Below are 27751 nucleotides of genomic sequence, written 5' to 3'. Positions count from 1 at the left end.
TACTGGTGACCTGACATCTCTGGTACAGAGGATAGGCCATGACAGTGACCTGAGATATAGGCTGATAATAGTCCTTAATGGAAATTCTTTTTTGTTTGTTTTTATTTTTAATAAACTTTAGTTTTTTAAAGCAGTTTAAGGCTCACAGCAAAATTGAGTGGAAGGTATAGAGATTTCTCACATACCGCTTGATCCCATACACACACAGCCTCCAAAATATCAACATCCCTGCATGGAAATGCAAGAACATCACAAGGAGTATGAGGACTTCATAGTCCAGAAAGCAAGGGGAAATTTTAGGTAATATCAGTTAGAGTTATATTTTCTCTCACTGCTGACACAAAGATGAAATGTAACAGATTATAATATAACTATTTGGCACTTTAAAAATGCATCTTTCCCTTTGCAGTTACTATCATAGTATTTCTTCTGATTTTATATATATGTGTGTATATATGTGTATATACATCTTTAACATCTCACATAGAGTACATTAAGTGAAATATAAAATACCATTCATTATTATATCTAGTATTTGTATTTAAGAATAAATCATTGCAGGCCAAGAGGCAACCATGTAACTAATAAACCAAACATGAAAACTCTTGCTTGAGAAGCTTTCTGAGTATTCTCTTATATACACCTTCGATTTATTTTATTGTTCTTGCTTTTGCCCTATCTCGATCTCTTCCTTGTACTTGCATCTACACACATGCTGAATGTGATTCATTGCTTTTATTAGTGCATTTGCCATTGATTGATTAGTTCTTCGTATTAGTACTTTTTCTATTGATTGATTGCAGATGAAGTGACTATTTGACCTTTAATTATGAGGCTTCCTATTGAAAATGACATTGAGCTATGGCTTCACATAATCCATCTGGAAAGCCTGACATGATGCCATTCCCTGGAGTTCGTTCAGGAAGAAAGAGGAGGCCTGAAGGAAGTGCAGAGCTATCACTGTGCTTCATCTAAAACAATACTACAGGGCTTGTTTGCTGCTCTCCTATAGTTTCAGCTCAGGGTTGGAGGTAATTTTGTATTTTGTCAAGACAGCATCACTTGCTGTGGGTTGCCATAAAAGCCATGAACTCTCCCAAAGTATTCTCTAGTTTGATGGCAATTTTTATGTAATAATGAAAAGATATTTTACATAGCAGAGATTGAAGAACAGCTTGTATCCTAGTTAATAATGGCTTGGTGCACAGTCAGTCAATAGATCTCATCAAGAAAGAAATTAGATCCAAGATATCCTGTGGAATTGGCATTTTACTTTCATCTTATTTATCTTTTTCTCTTGAGTATTCAAATCACTTTGCTTATCTAGAGTTCCAATATATGCAGAAAACTTTCTCACAACACTTAGCAAGCAAATGTTTCAGGACATTTGAGGTCCTTAAGTGAAGCATGTTTGTGTTAGTTTTTAATGTTTTTAAATAGCAAACTGAAAGCACATAACCTCAGAATATGTCAGCTGACTATTAGCAGTCAATGGCAAGACTCCAAATTTCTTATTTCCAAAAGTACTTCTGAATTGAATGAATGCTAATTAAATATTAAATACAGTATCATCATCAATGCTTATTAAAAGTCCACTGTATATCTTGCCATTTACAGACATTTGTGTACAAAGGCAAATCAAGGCAACTATTTCTTACATTGTTTATATGTACTTAATTATGGGTCTAGTTGCAGTTACACAGCTGAACTATGACAAGAACCTGTGCATTAAGCTAAAAGAATATAGCTTTCTGGTAGACATAGGATAAAGAGCACATCCCTGATTCTAGTATGGATTCCTGTTCCAGTTCTCTCACCAAAAGCTGGAACAAATCACTTAATTGCCATAGGCCTCATTTCCTCATCCATGCAATGAGAAGATGGACAAAATGACACTTGAGATTCCTTCCAGTATTAAGTTTCTATGAGTCTGTGACTGATATTTCTGCTCTATGAAATAACAAGTTTCCCTATTATGTGCGCAAAGGAAATAAGTTCTTGAAAGGAATAGTTATATAAATAATGTTAACATATTACAGAAAAGGAAATATGTCTATAGCTTCTTCCTAAAGAGATTAAAAAATACCTTCAGACCCTCCATACTGTCTTAGGAGAAACAGTCTTAAAAGGATCTTGTTTTCCATTTGATTGGAAGTTTCTTAGGAATGTTAAAGAATTACCTACAACTTCGGCTAAAAGTCTCATTTAATAACATTTGAGTCATTTTGTCAAGAGGAAATTGATTTGAAATACAAAAGTTTGCATTTCTGGTATTATTTTCCACACAAAGCCTATTCTACTTGGTACATAAAGAATCTTACCTTAATAAAACTACTCTACAATTGGTCTAAAAGATTAAAGCTCCTAACCCTGTAATATAATGTTACCTAAACAATCTTGAATATTAGCAAGTCAGTAATTGTTGCCTTATTGTGCATACAAATAAATGAAAGCATAGAAAAAAATCTTTAAACTTATCCCAGATCATATCTCAAAAACTATATTCCAGGCCTCCTAACTTCCAGAACTGCATTGGATTATAGGATATGAAAACACTTTGAAGACCAAAAATTGCTTTACTGGATCCAAGTATTATAAATATTTGATCTTGGCATGGGTTTGAATTGTTTTATTAATTGTTTAAAAAGAAAATTATTTCTGATTACACTGCTGGTTATAAGACAGTTCTAAAATACTTAACAAATGTAATTGCTCCCATAAACATATATCTCCATGTGGCCCAGTCATAAACTGATACTCATTTCTTACATTTTCTTTATTATTAATAAAAAGTTATATTCTATTTAAAGTAGATCTAGTGAGCCAGCCTTACCTTTCATGAGGCAACACTGTCTACACTCCATTCTTGCAAACTAAGAGCCACATTGCCGTTTCACAGTAACCCATTAAAGTTGAAATAGAAATCCAGAGGAACGACAGAAAATAGAAGACTATCTTTGGAGTGTAGCCATAAATATATTCCTGTCATGCAATTTCCTTCAGAGTTACAGTTCTGTGACGAAAGGCAGTTTGGGAGTCTTTGCCATTTGACAGATTCTTAAAGATGCTGCTAAAATTATGGACCTAGTAGATTTTTACCACCAGGCTAAAGAAAAGTGAGGGAGTGTCTGTCATTTTGTGCTATTATTTTCTGATCCACATAAAGAAAGAGAGAAATGGAAGTTCTCAAACAAAGTGATACAATAATATTCTTTAGAGATTTTTGAACTATTTTTGGTTTGGATTTTTTATTCAGAATATGGTATCTGAAAATCATTGCTAGCATATCTAGACTTTGCAATCAAAATTTAGAAAGTCCCCAGGGTTCTAGACAGCAGCTATGAAATTAAAGATCTTAAAGCTTCTCTGAAAGATCTCCAGCTTGACCCTCAAGTATCATTCATCTTAATGATATGCCAGATGTTCACCCTGATACTCTCATGCTTTATTCCTCCTCTTCTTCCTCCATGTCAAATGTTTTTAACCACAATCTACATTGGAAATATATTTTACAATGTGATCCGGAATTGATTTTGCAGCTCACTAATGGGTCACAACCCAAGGTCTAAAAAAGATTGCTTTATAGCTTGCTTAGCGAGAAGGTTTTACCTTCTTCCTCAAATAGTCACCATGTAGGCTTTGGCTTCTGCTGTCCCTTTTTCAGTGGATTTTTTTTTTTTTTAGATGGAGTCTCACTCTCACTCAGGCTGGAGTGCAGTGGCATGATCATAGCTCACTGCAGCCTCCAACTCCTGCGCTCCAACCATCCTCCTGCCTCAGTCTCCTGAGTAGCTGGGGCTACAGGCCTGAGCCACCATGCCTGGCTAATTTTTAAAAATTTTTTTGTAGAGATGGGGGCTTCGTTATGTTGCCCAGGCTGATCTTAAACTCTTGGCCTCAAGCGATCCTCCCACCTCAGCCTCTCAAAGCACTGGGATTACAGGTATGAGCCACTGCACCAGGCCTTCACTGAACTTTAATCCAAATTTCTGATACCATGTAGGAAGCAGAGCTAAATTAAGACTTAAAATGATTCTTAATTTGCATAATATAAGATTACTTTTATTTAGATTATTATTTTATTCAGCTTATGTAACAGTTTTTATACCTTTTTTGATTTACTCAACACATTTTCAATAGCAATAATAGCAGCAAACATTAACTGGGCATTTAATAGGTAAACATTGTGCAAAGTGCTAGTTACATAAAGTAGTTTACTTTAAAATACTTCTCTGTGGACAGTGTGGTAATTATGTATGTACTTGTTAGTTTAGACTTCAGTGCCAGGAACAGCCAATTGCTCTAATAGAAAATTCTCACTGTAGTGTTCAGCCACAACTTTATCAGAAAGGAAATACTCACTCCAGAGGCAGCTACAACAAATACGTTTGTTATATCTCTATCAACCAGAGACCTTACTAATTAGCATAATGAATTCAGAAATTCATTATTTTGATTGGTGAAATTACTGACTTGTTACTTTGCATGATAAATGTAATAAATGGGTTCTCATTGATATCTGGACTGCCTAAAAGTTTGAGAGAGACTTCCCACTTGCTGTAAGAATCTGGCAAATCCCATAGTCTGCATATGAAACCATCAGGGATGTGCGGGAGTGATCCCTACCTCATTTTGTGTCCAGCTACTGTTGGGAGGATCTGTGGTTTCCTGAACCTGACTGGAAGATCACCAAATTCTGCTCTGGAATGTCATTACGTAGCTTTGAGGGACCCTCTCATGCAAGGTGCTCTGAGAGCACCTAAAAGGTCCATCCAAGCTGAGACTGCCATTTTATAGGGTAGGTTGCATAAAATATTTTTGTGTTGAACTACTAGTGTATGTTGAGTTTAAAAAAAAAAAAACTTCTATGGGGGCAACAACTTACTTTCATTAAAACCTGCTGGCAAAATTATAGTAGTACAGCTAAGCTTCACCTACCTTAAACTTCCTTTGGCCTTATCTGCTGGAATACCTTATCTCCTGCTTATACCTTATCTGCTGGAAAGAATCCAGAACTTATACATGACCAGCTTGGTGTAGGTCACTTCCCATAAATACTTTGTGGGCACCAGCTCACATGACTTCCACAATCACACTAGATAAGGGAAGTTCCCAAGTGATCCATGACTTGCTCAAGTCACATGATCCCAAGTGGCAGAGCCAGAAATCAAGCCCAGGCCTAGCTATTAGCCACCATGCTAAGCTGTAGTGAGAGTTCTGCAGAAAGAGCCCTTTGCTGTGAAACATCTCAACCCTGTGGTCCACTGGCTATGAAAAGTTCAGACTAGATGATCTCTGGGGCTCTTCTAGCTCTACTATTCAATAATTCTGATTTTGAAGGGCTTAAGTATGTAGCTTTAGAATCTTGAGCCCTTTGGATGGACACCATAGACCAGCATTTCTCAAAGAGTGATCCTCAAAATTGTAGCGCATTGTTTCTTAAAAGAAATAAAAATTTAAAAACAAAACAGATTTGCTCAAGCCTACTGATTCTGAATTTTAAGGATAAAACCCTGATGTCCGACACATGTAACATATTTCAAAAGAGGGTATCATGCACATTAAAGTTTGAAAGCCACTAATTATTGACATCTAGAGTCACCTCTCAGGTTTCAGATGTGCTAGCTCATGTACCCAGATTCTTAGGGAGCTTTGATCTAGCAGAATATTCAGTCAGGTTTTGTGTAGGTGCATTTTGATGACAGTAGGACCAGTTTCAGTCAACTCTGGGTGGTTGGTTTTTGTTTTTCTTACTTTAGCCTGGCCACAGTATACCCCACTTTGAAATACTTTATATTCCATCATCAGCCAAAAGAATATCCTTATAACTACTTATGACATACTACTAAGTATTGTATAATAATAAGCAATCATTTAAAAAAAATGCAGTAGGCCCGGACCCTAATTTCCAGGAATCACCTTCTTCCTCATTCCATGGTTTCAATGTATGATATTGTGGTCCTGTCTAGGAAGGATAAAAACCTGGCTCCAGTTTTTCTAATTTGTAGCTGGGGTTACCATATTTTGCCTAACTTCGAATGTCCTTTTGAGTTTCATTTGTATTAATCTGGTTAAACAACAGTATTTGGATGTAAAAGTATGCCAGTATTTTATTAATATAAGGTATAATCTAGGCCAGGCATGGTGGCTCATGCCTGTAATCCCAGAACTTTGGGAGGCCGAGGCTGGTGGATCACCTGAGGTGAAGAGATTGAGACCGTCCTGGCCAACATGGTGAAACCCTGTCTCTACTAAAAATACAAAAATTAGCCAGGCGTGGTGGCAGGCACCTGTAATCCCAGCTACTTGGGAAGCTGAGGCAAGAGAATCGCTTGAACCCGGGAGGCGGAGGTTGCAGTGATCCAAGATCATGGCACTGCACTCCAGCCTGGGTGACAGAGTGAGACTCCGTCTCAAAAAAAAAAAAAAAAGTATAATCTGAACAAAAGAGAACCACCCATTTAGTGCCCAAAATACCTAGCACTCCCTCCAGAAGCAGCTTGCTTTCTTTAAGATCATGTCTTCCTGGCAAGCTGAGGGCAAAACTGAAGCATATTTAAAATAAATTCAGAATGCCATTTGAAAGTTATCCTTATATAAATCCCTTTATGAAAGGGGACCTATGTGATTTTTTTAAAACTCTTACAACACAATTATTACCGTAGAAAGATTTTTTTAAAACAAAGAACAGGAGACGGAATCACTGCTTCCCAGAAGTCAGTGCTCTGAAAGGGGCAGTAGACCAAATATGATCATGAGCACTTACCAAGAATAGAGGGCTTGTAAACAGATGAGGCCAGTGGGAGTTTGGGCGGCATCAGCGGGAGGGAGTTTCAGTTCCCAGGGCAGTCCACAGCATCACCATCTGCAGTGTTTTAGAAGTGCTGCACACCTCATCCTGAATGATCTCAGTGACAAGCCCCTCCCTGGCCAGTCCTGGTAGACTGCTAAATTTGAGCCCCATAATACTATTTCATAATGCTACTTCTTATAATAATAATAACAACAACAGCAACAATAACAATCCTAATAGCTATCATTTTGGGGATGCTCACTCTATGCCAGGTACTATACTAGGTACTTCCCATACACTGTCTCACTTGAAACCTCTAACCACCCTTCGAGATAGTTATTTTAACCTCATTTGAGTCAGATGTGGAAACTGAGGGGGGTTAGGGTAAGATCATCTGCTTATATAGCTGGTGGGTGGTACAGTGAGGATTTAAACTCAGGTCTCTAATTTCAAAGCCCACGTCCTTTCCATCACACCACCCAGCCCTCTAGAAGTACCTATGAGTGGCATGTTAGCTATCTGCTGCTCGCTCAGCCTGAGTGCTGGAGCAGGAACAAGAGGGGCCAAGTGCTTGCATGTGTCAGCTTCATTCTAGCTAAGCTCTACCTGCAGTTGTCACCTACAGCTCAATAGCAAGCAGACATGAAAAATCCCACATATTGTACAGTGGCACCTCACAGTATATTGAATCCTTGTCACTGTGTTTCCTAATGACAGCTCTTAGCATTAGAAGCTTTTAATTTCATAGTTTCATATTAATTTCAAACTAAAAAATACCTTATAATAGAGATAGCTCTAAAGAGATTAATTTTACCCATTAAAAATCAACTCACATGCCCTCAGTGCTCCTGAAAGGGGAATTCCAAAGAAATGAGGGGCACACTTTCTGTTGTTCTGGAGCTTGTCCCTTCTGATGAAGACTTTGCCACATCCAGAAGACCAGAACAGCCTGTTTCCTGGAAATCTCTGTTCATCTGTGCACTCGCTGTCAGTTGCAGAGGGATTTGTTTATTATTATTATTAATATTTAGAAAGTTTGCCTCTAGCAGTACTAAAATGTGCATCACAAAACAACACTCATTTACTGCGTTTGAAGTGAAGACTCTCACCCAGGAGAGCCCATCCACTTGAAGTTTATATCTCTCAATTTCAACTTGCAAACAGAGATCGATAAAAAACAATTGTCCTTTCAGAGTTGCATCTCTCCAATTATTTATTTGGTCATGTCTCTTCCCAGAAGTTCTCTTAATTGAACCAGACATTATAAACCAGGTTGAGTGTCTTTAATGATAGCCCGCTCCATGCTTCTTTACAGTAAAGAATACATGAGCCTGCAGCTGCAAAGCAAGGGTAACAGTTTCCCCTTGTATGTCCCCATTTACAGCCCCATCCAAACAACTCCAGCCAGAAATTAAAGTTAGCTACCCACTTTTTCAAGCTATGGGGTACCCAGTAGGTTTTTGACAAGTTACCCTGGGGGCAGGAGGAGATATAAAATTGGACACAACTCAAAAGATTCCTGGGCCCCAGGAAGCCAGCTGATTTGGAATGTCATCTGTACCGAAGCTGAGCATGTTAATGAAATTGTAGCTGTGACACTTCCCAGGGCTGCCTTTGCTACAAATTTGCTCTATACAGTGCCAATGAAAAGATGCTTTTAAAACATAATCTACATCATCCATTCATTCATTCAGCAAGTGTTTATTTGGTACTTACTATGTGCCCTGCTCTAGGCTGTAGGGGGACAGCAGTGAACAAAACCCCAAAAAAGTTCTTTCCCTCATCTAGCTTCCAAAATTTCTAGTGGGAATAAGCAGACACTTGAATATACAGCAGCTCAGATGGTGGTAAGCAATGGTGAAAAAGAAAACCAGAAAGGAGAATAAGGAATGCCAGGGTGGAGATGAGAAGGTTTCAGCCTTAAAGGGCACATTGGGTCAAAATACCTGAAGGAAATAGGGAGCAAGCCTGTGGATATTTCGGGGAAGGAGATTCCAAGGAGAAGGAACAGTGAAGGCAAAGATCTGAGGCAGCAGTGCACTTGGCATGTTGGAGGAAGGAGGAGGAAGCTCACCTTGGGAGCAGAATGAGTGAGAGACGGGAGACTGGGGAATGCTAATGGGAGAGGGGCCAGTAATATTGTGTTAGGCCTAATTGGCCATTGTAGGGACTTGCCTCTTACTCAGAATGAGTGGGGAAGCCATTGGGGGTTTTGAATTGACAAGGGACAAGATCTCACTTCTACTTTGAAAGGATCCCTATGGTTGTTCTGTTAAAAGTAGACTGGGGTTTTGTGGGAAGGTGTGGCAGTGAGAAAGGAAGACTCAAGAGAGAGGCTTTTATCCAGACAAGAGTTTAGGGTGGTTTGGTCAAAGGTAATAGGGGTGGAAGAGTTGAGAAGCTTTGGATTTGAGATACATTTTGAACACAGAACTAATAGGAATTGCTGGTGAATTGGATATGTAGGTAAAAGAAAGGAATTCAAGATGTTTGGCCTGAGGGGTGTAAGGATCCATTTACTGGCTTAGGGAAGACTGCAGAGGAGCAGATGTTAGTGGTTGAAAGTCATGTGGTAACAGATCAAGAGTTTGGATTTGCACATGTGAAGTTTGATATGTCTTTTTGACATCCAGTGGAGTCTGGAATCCTGATCCAGGCTGAAGTTTGCAGGCTATGGATGTTATTTTAGACTATCAGATTGGATGAGATCACTAAGGGAATGTGTAGAGAAAAGAGCTCCATGGACTGAGAACCTGAGATTCTCCAGAGGACAGAGAGGATATGGAATTATTTTAATAATGAAATGATATGAAAGTCTAAATCAGCCAGACCTATAGACACCCAAACTTGCAAGCCCGTATTCTTCTCCTATCCCACAAGGTTGAAGTGAACATTAAATCAGAAAGCAGACGTGAAGACACTTTGAAGTATTAGAAGAAGAGTCTGGCAGTTATTTGGTACCGCCCATGTGCTAGGCACTGCATTAGGCACTTAATTTGCCTTATTAATGCATGTAATCTTTACAATAGCCCTGCACAATAGCTATGCTTGCTCTCATTGTCCAAACTAGAAAACCAAGCCTCAGAGAGGTCAAATAACTCACCCCAGTTCACATAGATAGCAGAGCTGGTGCACCATGGCTGAATTGTCTACCTCCAGAGTCCTCTGACTCCACCGCAATACCAGACCTGGCTCTTTAACCTGGCCCACATTAGAATCACCTGGGAGCTGTGCCATACTAGTGATGTCAGGACCCTCCCCAACACCTGTTAACTCAATCTGTCAGGATAGGCCCAGGCAGCATAGTTTTTAGAAGCCACCCAGGTGATTCCAATGTGTGGCGGAAGCTGAGAACCACTGCATTTAGACTCGTTTACTCTGTATGCATTTATGTTCTACTAGGTTCCAAAAAGAATGCGAGATGGGTTATACCTACCCATTGGTTACCAAAACTGACCATTTGTGTACTAATTCTGAACACCAGAATTAGTTGTGCCATAATTAGATATGTTAAATATTCAGAAGAGAAAACAGAGGAGAATAGAAAAACATAATTATTTATGTTTTTTAATATTATGACTTCCAGGGTTTTTTAAATTTCTTCTGCCTAGAAGTCTTCTAAATGAGGTCCTAACTGCCAAATGTTTATAATTATTGAGAATAAATAAAGGCCAAGAGTAGATTATCAGGACATCATCTAGGTTAGATAAGTCACAGAAACCTGAGTCAACCTTTTTAAGAGACATGGATCTAAGAACAAATAAGTCTGGTTTTTAATCCCCAAATCAAAACTGCCTCGTTCTTTTATGTAGAAGAAATCTCTTCTGAGGCTTTTGTTCAACATAAACACAGTACCATGAAAAGGAAAATTACCGCTGGAAGGTAATTAAAGGTCATGTTGACAAAACAAAACAAAATGTATATTAAAAATCGTTAATGTGCATTTGGGTCACAGCCTACTCACATTTACTTTTTAACTAATATTTGGAAGCCTTCTGAAAGTTCCAGTGTCTAAAGATGAAATTATCAATGCAGCCTTTTAGGGAAAACTACATCTAGGTTGTGGGGCAGTGGCAGAGTCAACGAAAGCTCATGTCACACCATCCAGCTTTGCTTTGCATCAGACTTAATAGGTTCAAGTGTTTTTCTTCATTTATATAAAAATACATCTAAAAAACTCTGTAAAATTGGACAACAGTTCCAGAGCCAGTCAGAAGAGGCCAGTTCTGTGTTGGTGACTATGTTAAATATATTCTTTTGACCTTGTGTTATTTTTGTCATATGAAATTCTCATTCTATTTTTGATGTTTTCACATCCTGTGAGTATGAACATTAGCCAGATTGTCTCTTTAGAAGACTAAACAACTCTTCATTCACAGCCTAGAAAAGGAAAAAGTAATCTCACTACTTCCTGCTAAGTTTGTCTCCGTAAACATGGTGACCCCTCCTGGAAGACACAGCCAGTATTTGAACGAAGACTTCATGGCTCAGTTCTTTAATTCATTCTTGAATTCCCTGTTTGCTAGTTACTCCTACAGTGCTGTCAGACAGGTGAGGGTGTACCTGATCTTCTGAGGCAGAAACCTTCAATTGGTAGAGTTAAATCTTTCATTGTCAGCACCTGGTGAGTCGGCTCAGGCCATTCATTAAACATCTTTTCCAATCAACATACCTGTTTCAAAACAGAAGCAACACCAGCTGCTCATTTTGGTCTTTTCTTGCATCTTTATTTACATAAAACTTTCAGCAAAGTGATGGGGTTACAGCCTGGGTAGGTGAAGACTAAAACACAATTTTTAATTTTCCTAATGTCCTAAAAATGGTAATCAACCAACCTTTATTCAAAGCCTGCCAAGTAATAAGCACCTTTATTGAAAGGTGTGTCTCTCTTGCTTTCAGACTTTTCTTGTGTAGCTGTTATTTTCCTTACATTTTACCATCCATTATTCTATCTTATTAAAAAGCACCCCTTGCACCCCTTTTTTAGGGTTCCTAAGTACCCTGACAAATTCTTTTCAGGTATTTCAGGCACATAGCGTGCAGAGGAGCACAGACTCTAGAGCCAGTCTGTCTGTATTCACACCCCAGCTATGTCCTAATGCTGTGTGTGGCTTTGAGCAAATTTCTATTTACCTGCTGCCTCAATTTCCTTCTCTGAAAAGTGAGGATAACAATGGTAGTTTCACTCATCATGGATGTGAGGAGTGGACGAGCTGATGCTTGTACACTCTCAGAACAGTGCCTGGCATATAGTAAACGCTGTGTAAGTATTGGCTACAATCAATATTCTGCCTTACCAATAATAAATGAAAACCCAAAATATCTGTGAACTCCAGATAATGGCTTCCGAAGTCCTGTGTAAGGTGTGACTGCTGGAAAACGAGAACATGAATAATGCTCTCTTTTTTCTAAAGGTCTTAGATTACTGGAAAGATCATTCCTTTCTTTTTATAATGGCCTTAGACATCAAGTTTATGACCTATCTTTGTTAATTTTCCTCCTTTTCCAGGCCTGATTCCTCTTTTTGGATAGAGGAATATTTTTGAATTCTGGTTTTGAAATATGAGGGAAGGCCAAGTCTCTTAGGAAAGTTTTACATAAACATCTACTTAGCATAGCCGAATAGTTCCTGACTACACCAGAAAAGTTTGAGCTTCCAGTCTTTTTAATTGTATACAGGAAGGTGGGCAGGAGAGCAATAGGAAGGCTGGGCAGGAGAGCAATAGGAAGGTTCGATAGGAAAGCAGTTTCCTAGTCGGTAGCAAAGGGAAGGTTCAGTTTGTGCAGCACGTTTGGCTGACACGTCCTATGTGGATTTCAACATGTTTCTTTCCCTCATATGCCACCCACAGAGATCACCCTAAGACACTTTTCAGGCTTCAGAGGTTGGAAACTAAAATTCCGTTGGTACATATCTGATAAACTGGTGCAAGATTGTCCTGTTTTTCTGCCAGAGCTCTAGCAAAGGGGGTTTGTCAGACATCCCAGAGGCACTGCTGTTGGCTTCCTATTTAGCAATTTGGAAATCCTAAATCTAAGTAGATTCAGTGAACCCAACCCTAGGACACTGAGAAAATCATTAAAGAGCTCCAATTTGCATGTATCATTTAGCCACACCTCATTTTGGATATGATTCTTTGTATAAAAAGGATAAAAATATTCTCTTATGTGTCTCATAAAGCAACAGTAGAGGTTCTGATGCTTGTGCTGGGGTCCTACCAAAGAATTTGGCAGTTTTTAGTTAAAAATGGAAAGACACACACAAAAACAGGGAAGCAAGTAAAACATAAATCACTGGCAAGGGTAAGGCAGCACAATCTGCATATTAAAATCATGGAGAATTTGAGCAAAAGACCAATCACTTAGATGGGTGCAATGAGAGCAGGTCACGTGATCTGTGATCTTTTACGCCTTCCTGGGGGACTCTGCAGAAAGTTGAGTTGCCAGCCTTTGGAAGGTTCCAGAATGGGTTTGGGGAAAGTCCTAGAATAGCCAGATTATGAACAGAATGGAATTCTGGGGGCTGTGCAGACTAAACCTGCCTGATCCAAAAAGCCACACTGTAGGCTAGTGTAGGGGCAGCACCAGACTGATCTCACAGGCAAGTCATACCAACCACCCTGTAAGGAGGTGGCCTTTCTTTTGACACCCTCTAAAAGGGAGAGAAAATTAAAATGACTGAACTGCTCACTGAATTCATTTTATCTAACATCTTTTTTCATACGACAGTGCTGCATTTTTCCACTGCCCTGTGTAATGATCTTGGTATTGGGTGCAATTGCTCTTTGCGTAACTTTGGCATGGTACAGTCTGTCTTGTCTCCCTATTAAATGAGTAAGAATGTAAGCTCCCATGAGGGCCAGGAATTTTGGTGTATTCACTGCACCTAGAAGAGTGCCTGGCACATAATGGATGAACACTTGCTATATACCAGACGTTTTATATTATTTTATTCTTTATTTTTAAAAAATCCAAAAACTGACAAAGTAGGTGCATTTCATTCATGTAAAAACAGGTTAAATAATAACTTGCCCAACCAAGGTCACACAGGTGGTAAATGGTGGACGTGAGATCCAAACCCAGGGCTCTCCAGCTTCTGCGCCAAGCTTCTTAACTGCTACACTGTTCAGCCTCAGGCACATTACTGGATATGATCAATGATAAATCCCTGCTTGAAAAACAACTATTATTACTAGAAATTAGCTTGCTTTAGCATAGTCCTAACTGAAAGCCTTTTCTAACCAAATTCCAAAGCCCTTGTTTTACCTTATCAAGGCATCATTTCATACTCTAAAAAATGTATAATTGCCCCTTTGTTTAGTTATTTGAGATAAATCAGTGGCTGTGAGTTTGACTTTCTGTGACTATTTTGTCTCTGAAGAGAAAGTCTGTGTGTATGTGTGTGCATGTGTGCGTGTGTGTGTGTGTGTGTCCATGTGCATGGGCATGTGTGGTGGGTAGGGGCAAAAAGATTGGCATTTGGTGATGTCTGAAGGGTGGCTGTGTTCCCCAATAGCAACTTCCCTCCTGGATTGCACTGTGCTTAAAGGGACCATCTATACCAATGAATTTTAAAGGCAAACATGAGCTTTTCTGAAAGATTCACTAAGGAGGAAGAAATAGAATTCAAATAACAGTGTTAGGACATTTGGATGGTAAACTTATGGATGTTTCTAACTAAGAACAAACTAAACAAAAGTGAGAAATCACCATGACAACTGAAGAGAGAAGCAACTGGATTCCAGATTTGCCAGCAGCTCTCTCCAAAACCCAGTGAAAAGTCAGAGAAAGCATTTAAATGGAAAACAAGTCATGTAAATTCAGGCGAATGAATCTTTGAAAGACAAGAAATGATCCAGGTGATTGGAGTATACTATCTCATGCTAAGTGAGAAAGTACATGTAATATTAGACTTCAAAAGACACAACGTGTGTTTTTCAATACATTTTCTTGCTTACTCCATACTTCAGTACTCATTTTGAATTTTGTGTTCCTTGGTCAGTCCAGTTTCTTTCCTTCCTGCCATATCAAATCTATTTTTGCCCTGTGAAATATAAGCCTCTCCCAGAGCAGTATGTGAATGCATTGTCTTTAAAGTCTAGTGAAGCAACTAGTATTTGTTCTAGATCCTATCTTTTTCAACATAGGAAACATTACTTTAGCACCTATTCATAAATAACCAATTATTTATGTATTGAGCACCAGCCCTGTGCTTAAATGTTGCAGGAAATTAAAATAAAAACATAGTGTTTTGCCTATGTTCAGGAAAAATCAAAACCTACACAAAAGAAAATAATGGCAACATCATCAAAGGCTAAATTATGTGATGCATCTAGAACGAGTGCCTTCATTCTTCCAAAAAATGAAGAAATCAATAGGAAAGCCAGCTTCATCATGGAGGAAAATATAAAACTGAGCCTTGGTGACCCCAAAGGATTTAGGTATATGGAGAAAAATGCAGGGCTCAACTTTAACAAGGATTAAAAAGTGCCAGCCCTGAGCCAGTGACAGCAATTGGCAAGTGAAACTTTGGTTTAATGGAGTTAACACAGCTTAGAGATTAAAAGTAAACACACTGGGGTCCAATTCTGCCTCCACTGCATACCAGCGTAGGCCATTAGGCAAGGTACTTAACTGCTCTAAACCTCAGTTTCCTCATCTTTTAATGGGAAAATTGCCACCTACTTCCTAGAGCTGTCGTAAGGCTTAAAGGAGATGATGCAGGCAGAGCACTTAGCATCCAGTAGTGCTTACATAATAGTGGTAGTAATGATTGTTTTTTACTGAAGTCGAATAAGTAGAGGATTTGATGAATGGACACTGGAAAGTCATTGGAGTTCTTGAGCAGGGTATTGGCTTTAATGAATGTGGATTTGGGGAATATTAATCTCACTGTGATTTGTAGGATTGATGAGGGAAGAGTCTGGAGACAAGGAGTTATGTCAGAAGGCTGTAAGTATAATCTTAGCTTAATTTTATGAGGAGCTGAATTAGGAAGACGGCAGTGAAAACTGAGGGGAAAAGGGACTGGTAAATGAGGAAAAAAATCTACAGAATTTGGTAACTTAATCTAGAGGTGGAAGAACAAATAGAATTTGTCAAAGATGATCCCCGAACTTTGGGTGGTAGAAAGTAGGTAAGCTAGTGACAGTAGGAGTTGCAGGGGCTGTAGGAGTTGCAGTTGCAGCAGGAGTTGTGAGGGGCTGGAACTCACCCCCTAATTGTAGAAAGCCAACATGGTCAGGACAAATGCTATGAGAAGGCAGCACCCAAGAAAGTAGGCACCTTGTCTGGGTCATTCTCCTGATATCCCTACCACCTAGACCAGTAACTCACATATAGCAGAGGCCCAAAAAGTATTTTGTTAATGAATGAATGAATGGTAGGAACATAGTACACCTACACAAGTAAGTAAGCTCTGAACAATAATGTAAAGTAGATCATTTTATGTTGTGAACAATAGAGCAGCCTTCAGTGGAAGTTAAATAAAAGTCCATATTTAATCTAAAAAGAAAAATGTCTGTTTCTCAAGGAAAAATAAAAAACTGTCCATCCAATAGAAAGTAGTTATTATTGAAGCTTGAACACTGATACAAAGGGAATTTTTTAATTCAGAGAACATAAAATAAACATATTAAAATAGAAAAAAAAACTTCTTCTTGTACATATTGTTTTATCCTTTCCATCCTGGGTATAGGATAAAAGAAAATCCTTACTTGCTTGTTAGAAGAAGAAAGCCCTTACTTGAAGTTGCTACTTGGCAGATGTCAGTTGAAAGCTCTGCTTATGGAATATGCTGCAGTGTCAAACTCTGTTGGATAATTTTAGACAAATGTGTCATGTGTGACATGGAAATATGGCATGCTGTACATTAGTGATTTCCCAAGTGTTTGGATCAGGTAGTAATGTGCTGAGAAAGTGCTCTTTATCTATCCACACAGTGTACTTGTAGAGCAATGGGGAAATGCTTTTGGTGGAAATTACTTTAGTCAGAAAAAGAATCCATTTACAATATGTGCCTTCTAACATCTTTCAGACAATGCATTGTATTAAAGAGGCATTTTTTGATTAATGTTTTATAAACATTTTTCAGCATGACAGCTTAAAGTCCCTGTAAAATTGTAAATGCGTGCATAGTGTTCACTTCCATAAAGTCAAATGCCATCTCATAAAGTCTAGTTGAATCCTGTCAACCATGGTGACACAGAATCAGTACCTGGGAGCATTAAAATTAATTTGCTTCATTTATATTACCGCAGTGATAGCAAGATGAAAAGAGTCCTATATTTAAATTTTACTTTAAAAGGAAAACTCTTTCTAGTAAGTTTGTTTGGGTTTTTTAATTATTACTTTTTTTTTCTAATTAACAAATGTAAAAATGGAGTGATAGTCTGCACAATAACTTTATGACAGAATCTGGAAAAATACAAGTTCATTCATTCAACACACTCCTTTTGACCACCTACCATATGCTCAACAATGAAGAAGAAACTGTTGCTGACCCTAAGAAACTTACAGCTTGGTAAAGGAAATGCACGAGAAGCAGGCAATGATAATAAGGGTAGCGAAGGTGAGGCTGGAATGCCCTGGCATAGGTAAGCATGGAGTGGAAAGGATCTAAAGGCCACCTTGGGACTCTGAGGATGGCTTCCCAGAGGAGGCAACCTAAGAACTGAGAGCTAAAGGATACAGAGGAGTTGGGTGGGTCATGAATGGGTGATGAGCATTCTAGGCAGAAGGAGCTCAGGTGCAAAGCCTAGGGGCAAGACAGAGAATGGCACGTGGCCAAGGATGGGTGGGAGGACCACAAGGTGCCCATCATGGCTGGAGCGCCCAGGTCAAAGAGCAGAGAAGTAATGAGATTTAGAGTGAAAAAGAGCAAAAGCTTGGGGCAAGTCATGAAGTCCTCTTATGCTCTTATGCCACACTTAGGGATCTCTCCTGTGTGATACACTTCTGCGTGATGTGACATGATCAGATTTGCACTTTAGAATGTTCACTCTGGTCACAGAGTAGAAAATGGCTTGGACAGGACAACTCTGAAGGCAGAGAGACTGGTTCGAGACTGTGGAAGAGGTGCTCTTAAATGAAGGTGAGGGGGATGGAGGTGTGAGTGGTCACCCATGTGCCCAGTAAGTTATGGAAATGCAGGGTTAGGTCAAATCATGCTTCCCAGGATTCCTAGCCCTTCTACAGAGTACTTGATCAGTTACATGAGTTCTAATTGAATAAATCAGTGAGCAAGTGGATTAGTAAGCAAGTGAGTGATGAGGACAAAAGAGTGGTGCATTACATAGTCTTCTGGAATAAGAGATGCAGCTGATTTTCTCTGATTTGATGTGAAGAGCAAATGTTGCCGAATTCTTGGCCAGCTGACAGAAATCACAGTGTGGTAAGTGAAGTGGTTTTTAGCAGGTTCTCAACCTCTCTCAACAATTGAGATGATCCCCAAGTTTCCAGTTGTTGTCCAGATAGTGCTGCTAACAGCAAAGATGCCTTAGAGAAGAGATATTGAGCTCACCACTTCCAAATGATCGCCACCATAGCATGGAAACTCGAACATGGGAAGTGTTAACTCTCACTCTGCTTATCCCAACTTCTCTTTCTATTCTGACCTTGGAGAAACTGAAGATGTACTAAGTAGATGCTTGGGATTGCAGGGAGGAGAAGTGGGGGAGAGGTTGAAAGAAAGCAAGGAAAGAAAAGTTTGAGATAAATAGATTTAGAAGAAACTCTAATAATTGAAAAGGAAAGTACATAATTGAATGATTGAAAAGTAAGGAAAATTTTAAGTCCATAGAGCAGTGGGGGAAATGCTTTTGGTGGAAATTAGTCAGAAAAAGAATCCATTTACAATATGGGCCTTCTAACATCTTTCAGACATGCATTGTCTGAAATAAAATAAAGTTTCCTAAAACAGGTAACATATGACTCGAGTCGCTGGAGTGGGCCTCCCCCTGGCGAGTGATTGACTTGTGAATCCACCATGTGAGAGTGGCATAGAGAGGGTACATGAAAGAGACTTGGACCATGACCTCTGGGAGCTATTTTTTTCTCTGATATATTATTTTCAAACATATTTTAACATTATTCACTTGTGGGGGTAGAGATAGGAAATTTGATTAATGACTAGCAAGAAGATATTGCAGGCACATAAAGTGGTAGGGGGAAATTCCTATTTAATTTGACAAATTTCTGCCGCAGCTGCAAGTGATCGTGGATCCCTTCTCTTTTTCAAGCAAAGGAAATGACTGTTATACAAGGCAGAGTAAGAAGAGGGCAACCAGGGTCCGTCAGGAAAGCAGAAATCACCCTTTGAATACAGGGAATTGATTAAATAGTGTTGGAAAGCTGAAAAGGGAAATGGCAACAGTGAGGGAACAAGACAAATAAATGCAGAAAGTAGCTGGAGCTGGGGGGCAAAGGGAAGAAGTTAGAATTTTCAGAACCTAGAAGCTTGGAGAGAGGCAGCAGAGCAGGTTCTCAGACATCTGAGAAGGGGCACTGCCCCGCTGGTGCTGTGGCCCTCAGGGGCATGATGAGTTATAGGCTGGAGCCAAGTACCCCTGCACTGGTGAAGGGGCCTGGCAGGAAGCCCAGACTAGAAAGAAATTCCTCCTCCTCCTCCAGCCTTCCTCTGGGGCCCCTTGCAAGGAGCAGCTGACCAGAAGGACAGGTGTTTGCAGAGTCCCAGCTTCCTCGCAAGAGCAGCGGACAGAAGGGTGTGTTTGAAGGAGAGAGATAAGAGCTGAAGAACCAGCAATGGCCGGAAGAGAACTTCCTAAAACTTGACATTAGGGTCCAAAGAAGGGAGAGATCATTTGTCCACCTTAAGCTTCTTGAGGATCAAAGCTATGTCTTTGAATCCATGGCTTCCTTGCCACTATTGGGGTAGCCCTAGCAGTTGCTTTTGACACATTTGAAATCACAGGGACGTCCTGGTGTGGCGAGCAGGGGAGTTTGACACCATACTGCCCCTGGAAGTGCTTCTGGGAGGTCTTCAAGGAGAATGAGTTCCAAAAGGACGGCTGGACTTGAAAGTGTTTTGCATGCCAGGCCCTCTCCCTTTTCACAGCAGCTGCAGTGCCCATGGCATCTGGAACTGACCTTACCTGATATGGAGAACTGGAAATTCAGGTTGCCTGAGTCGCAGTTTAGAGCCTACCACTAAGAAATTTTCCTGACCACTAGGTGCTTCAGTTTCCTCATCAATAGAACTTTTTGTTTACTTATTGTAGCAGCAGCATCTGGGACTATCTCTATGGCTTCCCTTCTGAGATCACTTAAGCTTGCTGAAGACTGAATGACACAGAGCCCAGATTCTTAGCTAAGAATGGACAACATAGGTGGTTTAGCCCAGCAGCCTCAGTCCTCAAATCTGGGGTTAGCAAATCCTGCTCTGGTCATTTTTAGGGACAAAATATCGTGATACTTCTATCACTTGCTCCCTTTAGCCTCACATTTACTCTACTCCTATCCCCCAATGTCTTAGCATCACCTCTTTGGGCCAAGGAATGAATAATGCTTCTTGGAAACAGGAGGAGTTGTGTTCAGATTTTATTTTCTCATTGTAACAGCTTTTCAAAACTATAGTATCAGATGCTGCTTTTCAACAGTAGATTTTTAAAGCTTTTTTTAAAAAAAGGCCCTTCATTTTTTATATTAGTATAAAGACAGAAACTGCAAAAAATCTAAGCATGTACTTTAGAAGCTCTCAGAGACTATGTTTGGGAAGAGTTAAGTGTTTTCAGTTTATGGCAATGATATGTGAGGCTGTGAAAAAGAAAGTAGCCATGAAACACATTTTTTGCATAAAGGTTTGAAATTTATTAGAAGGTAAAAATAATTGAAAAAGCTAAGCCTTCCTTGTTGTGTTCTAATAAAAAGTTATTTATGTGCCATCATTGTACATGGTTAGGAGCTTAGGTCGTTTTCAGAGGCTGTTATCAGAGAAACAAGAAAGCTAGGCTATTAAAGCTATTCAGTTGAAGAAGCTGATACATACATAGCACTTCTGAAGACTGTGGCTGCATTAAAACAATTAGTAATAATAGTTAGACTGCTAGTGTCTGAATTGTGTTAGTTATAGAAGCTCAAAAATTATGCTCTATAGGCAGCAGCTTATAAAATATACACACCCAGCTCTTGGTATAATAGAATAGTAGACTCATGAAGTAGTATTCGTTTGAGTTCCATGAAGACATTCACTGTGGAGTTTAAACATTCAGCCCTGATTTTTGAGACAGGGTCTCACTCTGTCACCTAGGCTGGAGTGCAGTGATGCAGTCTCAGCTCACTGCAACCCCCGCCTCCCGGGTTCAAGCGATTCTTCTGCCTCAGCCTCCCGAGTAGCTGAGACTACAGGCATGCACCACCATGCCTGGCTAATTTTTGTATTCATCTTCCATAGACCAATCTGTATGAGCCTTACCTAATGATCATAAAGCACTTTAAGATCTTTGGCCGAAAGGGAACATACAAATCCTTTAAGGTTCAGTTGACTAAATTGCCCTCCTACTTACAGCAGTGTATACCATACATAATCTTACCATATTTTTTTACTCTCAAAAGCAAGCTTTGGGACTTTGAACTGGTGCCAAGCAGGCCTCCCTAAAGACCAACAGACTATCTCACTACTAAGCAAGAAGAGATCCATTTTTAGCATCTCCCTCACCAATATTTTTCAGCCTTCTTAAAGCAACTCCATCACACGCAATCTTCTCTCCTCTCCTTGTTAGATAAGCTTCTAATTTGCCGTGAGAATTATTGGTACCCTCGAATACTGACCATCTTTCCACCTTATCCTAGTTAGAACTTTATGTCATGAAAGAAAGATGGAAAGTTTTGGTGACCCATTTCAGACTTTCCCATTTCAGTTCTGTGAATAAACATGAGAAAATATGATAATAACCTATTCCAAAGTTCTGATTTTGATGGAGTATGCCTTTAATTTGATGACAGACTGAATTTGGTTTAGGTTTTCTGTCTTCTTTGTTCAACAGGAATTCCGATGCTGAAGATCGTGTTTGCAGGCCATGAGCATCTCTCTTTAATATCTGTACCCTTGCTCATCTACCACCCAGCTCAGATCCTTCTGGGAAGTGTGTTGGTGCCAACAATCAAGTCTTGGATGGTATCAAGGCAGAAGGTGAGTCCCCAGAAAGATCTTATTTGGATCCAAGTTAGATTAAAATGCTGTTCCTGAATCTGAACTGTTCATACACTTTCGATTTTGCTTGCATGTCTTTGTTTTCAAGTACATATTTTCTTACTTAAATACAATAATAATGGTGCACTGATCCATTCCAATTTGAACAGGAGGGTTGAGGTTAAAGATTTTAAATTGTTATAAAAGACAATTATACTTAACATGCAGTTTTTACAAGCTCTTTTGAATTCATTCATATTGAAGGGCATATTATATGGGGTAAAGGTTCAGTAAATATAGTCCAAATAGATACCTGCTCCACTCTGGTGCATACCATCTTTGCCTCAGTCTTTCATCTATGTCTTACTTCACATGCCTTTCCAAATAAGATAGAATCTGGCATTATCCAGGTTGCCTACTTTATTTTTAATTTTCCAGATATATAATAACCTATTTGTACAGCAAAACTGCATTTGGGCACTAAAAAATAAACTTTAAGTAGCAAAGAAGTCCATGCAATGTTAATTTCACCACACTTAGAATCTTGTACACATTAGATATTTATGGATTTCATTTCCTAAATTATCAACAAAATAAGTAAACCAGGTGATTCACAAGAAGTTTAGATGATGCATATCACGTGGTAGCATTGATAGAACTGACTCCTTCCCAGTGATTTGGACATACCAGGACTTATTTTTGTCTATTCACAAAGTAGTGACTGTTATCAGGAGATGTGTGGGAAGAAGAGGTATCCAATGACAAGTGCCCTGTGTCATGTTCTTAATATCCTGAAAATAGGATGGCCACAGTACCACCTGTTGAGCACTGCGTGTGCTAAGCACATCCTATCCTCTACCTGGTTCAGAGGATGGATCTTGGGCCAGCCTGCCTGGGCTCAGAGCTCAGGCTGCTGGCCTTCTCATCCTGTAACCTGGGGCTTACTTTACTTCTCTGTAGCTCAGTTTCTGCTGACTAATGATAATGTCTACACCCTAGGGTTGTAGAGGATTACGTGATGAGTGTTTGATAATGCTAGCTGCCATAATTATTATCATCATTGTTCATCATTATCTACAATGATGTTCACTGCAGGCTTTGCTCTCTCCATTTTACGGGTTAGGAAATGGGCTCAGGGAGTTGAGCAGCTGGCCTGAGACCATAGGGTAGTTCAGCCAGTGCTGGAGTTAGGACCTGAACACTGGGCTATTTGACCCCCAAAATCTTTACCCAACACTGTGATGACACTCCAGATAGAAATGTAACATCACTTTTAGAAGGTTTGCCCTAGGCCCCCAGGATCCTACCTGGGAAGTTCAGCCCATCCAACATGTTCACTAATTCAGTTATTTAACAAAATGTTAACATAAAAAGGATTCCTCTTCTATGCTGGGTACCACTCCAGGCTCTGAGCCTCCTACTCGGAGTTGGTTGTGGCACAGTTCAGTAACTTTTTCTTTCTTTTACTGTTTATCCCCTTTGAAATTTTCTATTTCTATTTATGCTTATGTTTATCAATATGTGTGCAATTGTCAGTCAGAATTTGTACATGTAAATTTTGACAAAGAATGAAGAAAATTATTTGAAAATCCTAATACTCATCAATATTGTACAGCCATAGTGAACGGCAAATTAATCAGAGTGAATTTTTCTTCCAAACATTTAAAAGCTCTAGAATTTGTTCTGTAGAATAACAGAAGCATTTCCAAAAGGGAGACTAAATTGTACAATGTTGTTCATTTTTCCTTTGTGTAGAAACTACTCCAAACCAGGGGGCCACTGGCTAACTTGAATAATCCAGAAGGCTTGGAATATCTATCCATCAAATTTGGGCATTAAAATAAATACCAAGAGTCCATCCTCCAGGTATCCATGAGTGCCTCCTCTGCTTTGCACACAGTACTGATTGAGACCCAAGGCTACCATCTAGTGCACAGGGGAACCATATGAGTAGCCAGGCCAGGTGTGGGAGGGGGAAATGACAAAGTCTGCCGGCCAGAGAGGTGGGCAGGGAAATCTGTTTGTATCCAGAGGTTTGGATTATTGGTTATATGATGCCATCTGGGTGGGCCTCTTCTTCCTTCTAATAGCATAAATTATCTGGTGTTAATTGATGCTTTCACTTTGCTCATGGATACTGTCCAACTCTGAACATGTTTTCCTTCCTTGTAGGGAGTGAAGCTGACAAGGCCGACAGTATAACAAAGGAGGTGGACTTTCTGTAGCAATGTATATATGTACAGGATTGTACATACTAGCAATTCTGAAGACTTGTACTTGTGAATGTTGCCTCAATGCATATTTTATTTTTTTACACAAAAATATGAGATCCTGTTTAAGTGCCTTAAAATGTATTTGACAAGAGCGTTATTTCCAAAATATGCTTTGTTGATTACTGCCAGGGGTGGTACAATATCTGGGAGTTAATTTTGTTTTCCTAATGCAGGAATCAGTCATGGTAAGTGACAAAAAGCAAACATGCTTTCCCTGCAGCACCTTTGTGCAATACAACCCTATAGTAGTTACTGTAATGTTTGAAATGAGGTCACACCATCAGGAAAATGCCCTTCTGATGACAGTGAAAATTTCCAAAGTCTTATTCATGCATACTTTGATTTACTGTGTGATTCTTTTTTTCTACGACTGTGACATGCCTCTTCCTTATCAACTCAGCAGGGGTCATAGATCGAATAGATGCTGAAAAGCGTAAGATATATGCATTCCTTGACATCATTTTTAAAGACATTCCTTCAAATAGTTTCCACACAGAAATTCCTCACTCCCATTATGAGAGATTGTGGTTATATGTCTTAAATTTATTATAAGCTGCTTCAAAGAAAGGGCCTGAATGTTTGAATTATGAGTGAAGTCATGTGAAATTTTGAGTTAAACTCTGTGATTTGATTTTCAGGGTCTTTAAAATATATCTTAATATCTTCTTCCTCTTTATTCAATAATTTCTGTCTTGCACTTACACACTCATAACAGCCAAATATGAGGCACAGAAATGTTACAATCAGTTTGAAAGCAGCATCAATTAATGGTAGATTCTATTCACATTCCACAACCCAGACCAAATTTTTTTCCTATTACGCAGATGTGCTGAGCACTTTCCAGATTGCCCCTGTTGGCCAAAAGCAGCCTGTTACATCCTGGAATTAAGCACACTTAAGGTATTTGAGACAATTTATTAATGAAAATTTCCTTGGCAGATTTGACAAATGTTGGCAATATTTTTTTAAAAGTTAAATCATATTGCTTTCATGAATAAATGAAAATATAAAGGTCGTGGATGCAAACAAATGTTACATATACACATTCTGTCTCTCCAGATGAAAAGAACATGCAAAACCATTTAATAACCAAAATATCAAGTAAAATTAGTTCCCAACGGGGCAGCAGCTTTCAAATGAGTGTCCAATATTTGCTTTTGCTATAGCTGCAAGAACTGTAACTGGACCCAAGTAGAGAATGAAGCCACGTATAGAACTACGGGAATACTTTTCTGTTTTTCCTCCATGCCGTCCTGTCACATCCTCTTACACGTCCTCTCTTGATTTGATAGACAATATTGGCATCCTGGGTCTCACTGAGGCCGTGCTATGTCCTCAGCAGCTGTTTTTGTTGTTTTGTTGTTATGCCCACAACAAAAAATCATTCCTTAGAAACTCACCAAGTTTATCTACTGTGTAAATTTATATTATTGTTACTACCAGGTCTCATCTTTTGTCAATGTCATTGAATAAATTTCATGAGAGTTATTCTCAGTGTGAATTTTAAGGCTAATGCCAGATCCTGCAAAAATCTATGCTAACCAGGCTGTAGTACACACTGTTATAAAGAATTTTACTTGTGTCTAAAACTACAGTAATTTTGCTTAGGTAGTTGTGCTTACCTATGGAGCACAGGAAGGCTCTTATATTTTGTTCCTACACGTTTCTTTGAATTTTGGAGTAAATGGAAGTGTCTGTCTGTCTGTCATCTATCTGCCCTATCATAAAAATCTTTCTCCCTAACATTAAAATACTGATCCCCGCCCCCAACTTATCTACCTCTATTGTCTAACACCTATAGTAGGTGTGATCATGGGATAAAATTCAACTGAAAATGCTATGATAACATTTTATCTTTTGCTTTAAAAATGTGTTTTGTTTTCAAATAATCTTTACATAGTGAACTTTGGTGGTGTTAGTGATATGTTTATGCCTATTTCTTTTTTTTACACAAATTCCTTGGCATATTTTTTCATAAAGAACAAAAAATAAAATCAAAATTTATTTTTAATTCATGCTTATTGGGATTTAATTATTCAGAGCTTAAAATATTTTGTTATGTTTATACACTGTAAAGCTATCTGTTTTATGCATTTGTTTTGTCTAAATGTATTTATGAAAGAAATACATTAGATTATGTTTACTCATTTTTCCACCTGGATTTTTTTTAATGGTTGTTACAAAATTAGATTTTTTAATGGGTAATAATGTTGGTATTTTCATGTTTTTTCTTAGTATTAAAATTTTTGTGGGTTTTTAAAAATTTTTCCCTATTCTGTTAAAAATTAACACACCTCTAGCTAATGTTCAGTGTTTGTGCTAAATACCAAATTTTTTCAAAAGGATTGGTTAAGTCATAAAGTGGATTATTTATGATGACTGGAAGGTGAAAATAATTATATGATTAAACAAAGAATGTTTCAGAAATCACAAGAGAAACTGTGGCTTATTTTTAACCTGATTTCAGATGGCCTTGTGATGCCTTCTAAGTGTCTTTGGATTTCTCTTGATTCATTTCTGCACCGTTATATCATTTGTCGTTATATAGATGTAAACTTCATAGTCTCCTGGGTATTTCTGTGGGTACCTCCACCACACCATGATGTTAAAATCTAGAGGTAGCCCTTGCCTTTTTATGAGAGATATTTTCTCTGCATCAAGGTTTAGGACCAAAAGGAAAACATATGCAGCAGAAGGGACAAAATGTAAGTGATCTGAATTTCAGTTTTGAGAAATAGGAATGATAAACCTTAGAATGCCATTCCCAACACCAGTGTTTCTTTGATGAGCAAGCTACCTTGTATAGAATTTCATACCTTTGTGTTCTTGTCTTTGCTGTCTTCTTGGCATAGAAATCCTCTTCCCCTGGAAGCCTGACAAAAATGTCAACTCCTCCATGAAGACTTCCCAAGCCAGTGCCATACTTGCGTCCTTTGACATGTCCTTACAACGCGTCCCTCAAGTCTTCTGAAACCTCTGCATAGTTTAATCATTAGTTTATATTGCTGTCTCCTCCAGTGCAGTAAACATTTCTGTTTTTCTACTGTGCCTCCCACAATGCCTGGCTCAAAGTAGTAGCCAAAAAATGTGTATTGACTTTTCAAATTGTGATCTTAATAGGTAGGACATGAACCTTCACAATTACAAGCACTCTTCTCTATATCGGGTCATTATTAATTTATAAGGAAAAGTGACTCTTTTACTACAATTCCTATTGTGAATAAACTGTGAAGCACTGCCTTGTGCTCCTCATAGGAATATATTACTTCATAGCTGTGTAAATATTAACTCTCCAAGGCAAGACTGCAGGTATGATATGCAAGCAACTTTCATCTTGCATGCCTTGACAGAACAATAGACCCTCAGTAATTTAAGCTAAATCAAGTTAGATCGATCTGAATTGATGAAAGCTTTATATACATAAAAAATAAAAGATTTCCTTATAGAAATTCTGATGTACTTACTTTAAAAACTAGATAAAAATTATCATCATCAGTTTGTATACAGGCAATATATGAAAGGTCTTATAAGACTTTC

At 38.8% G+C, this 27751-nt stretch overlaps 1 protein-coding gene across 2 annotated transcripts in view; it reads left to right on the top strand.

The window, feature by feature from the left end:
- SLC10A7 (solute carrier family 10 member 7) overlaps positions 1–26641 on the top strand; it is a 268772-nt gene extending 242131 nt beyond the window's left edge. Inside the window, exons 11-13 of one of the 2 annotated variants that reach the window (XM_031010511.3) lie at positions 21796–21941; positions 23697–23807; positions 24114–24251. In XM_031010511.3, the coding sequence (XP_030866371.2) occupies positions 21796–21941; positions 23697–23780 (230 nt within the window). In that variant the 3' untranslated portion in view covers positions 23781–23807; positions 24114–24251. Of the gene's footprint in view, positions 1–21795; positions 21942–23696; positions 23808–24113 lie in introns of both variants that reach the window. The other variant, XM_055384110.2, reaches the window with a different exon arrangement.
- The last annotated feature ends 1110 nt before the right edge of the window (positions 26642–27751 follow it).

This window comes from Gorilla gorilla, chromosome 3 (genome assembly GCF_029281585.2).
Source record: "Gorilla gorilla gorilla isolate KB3781 chromosome 3, NHGRI_mGorGor1-v2.1_pri, whole genome shotgun sequence".
Taxonomy (NCBI): Eukaryota; Metazoa; Chordata; class Mammalia; order Primates; family Hominidae; genus Gorilla; species Gorilla gorilla.
Note: the sequence above shows the minus strand (reverse complement) of the source record. Positions and strands in the feature narration are given on the sequence as shown.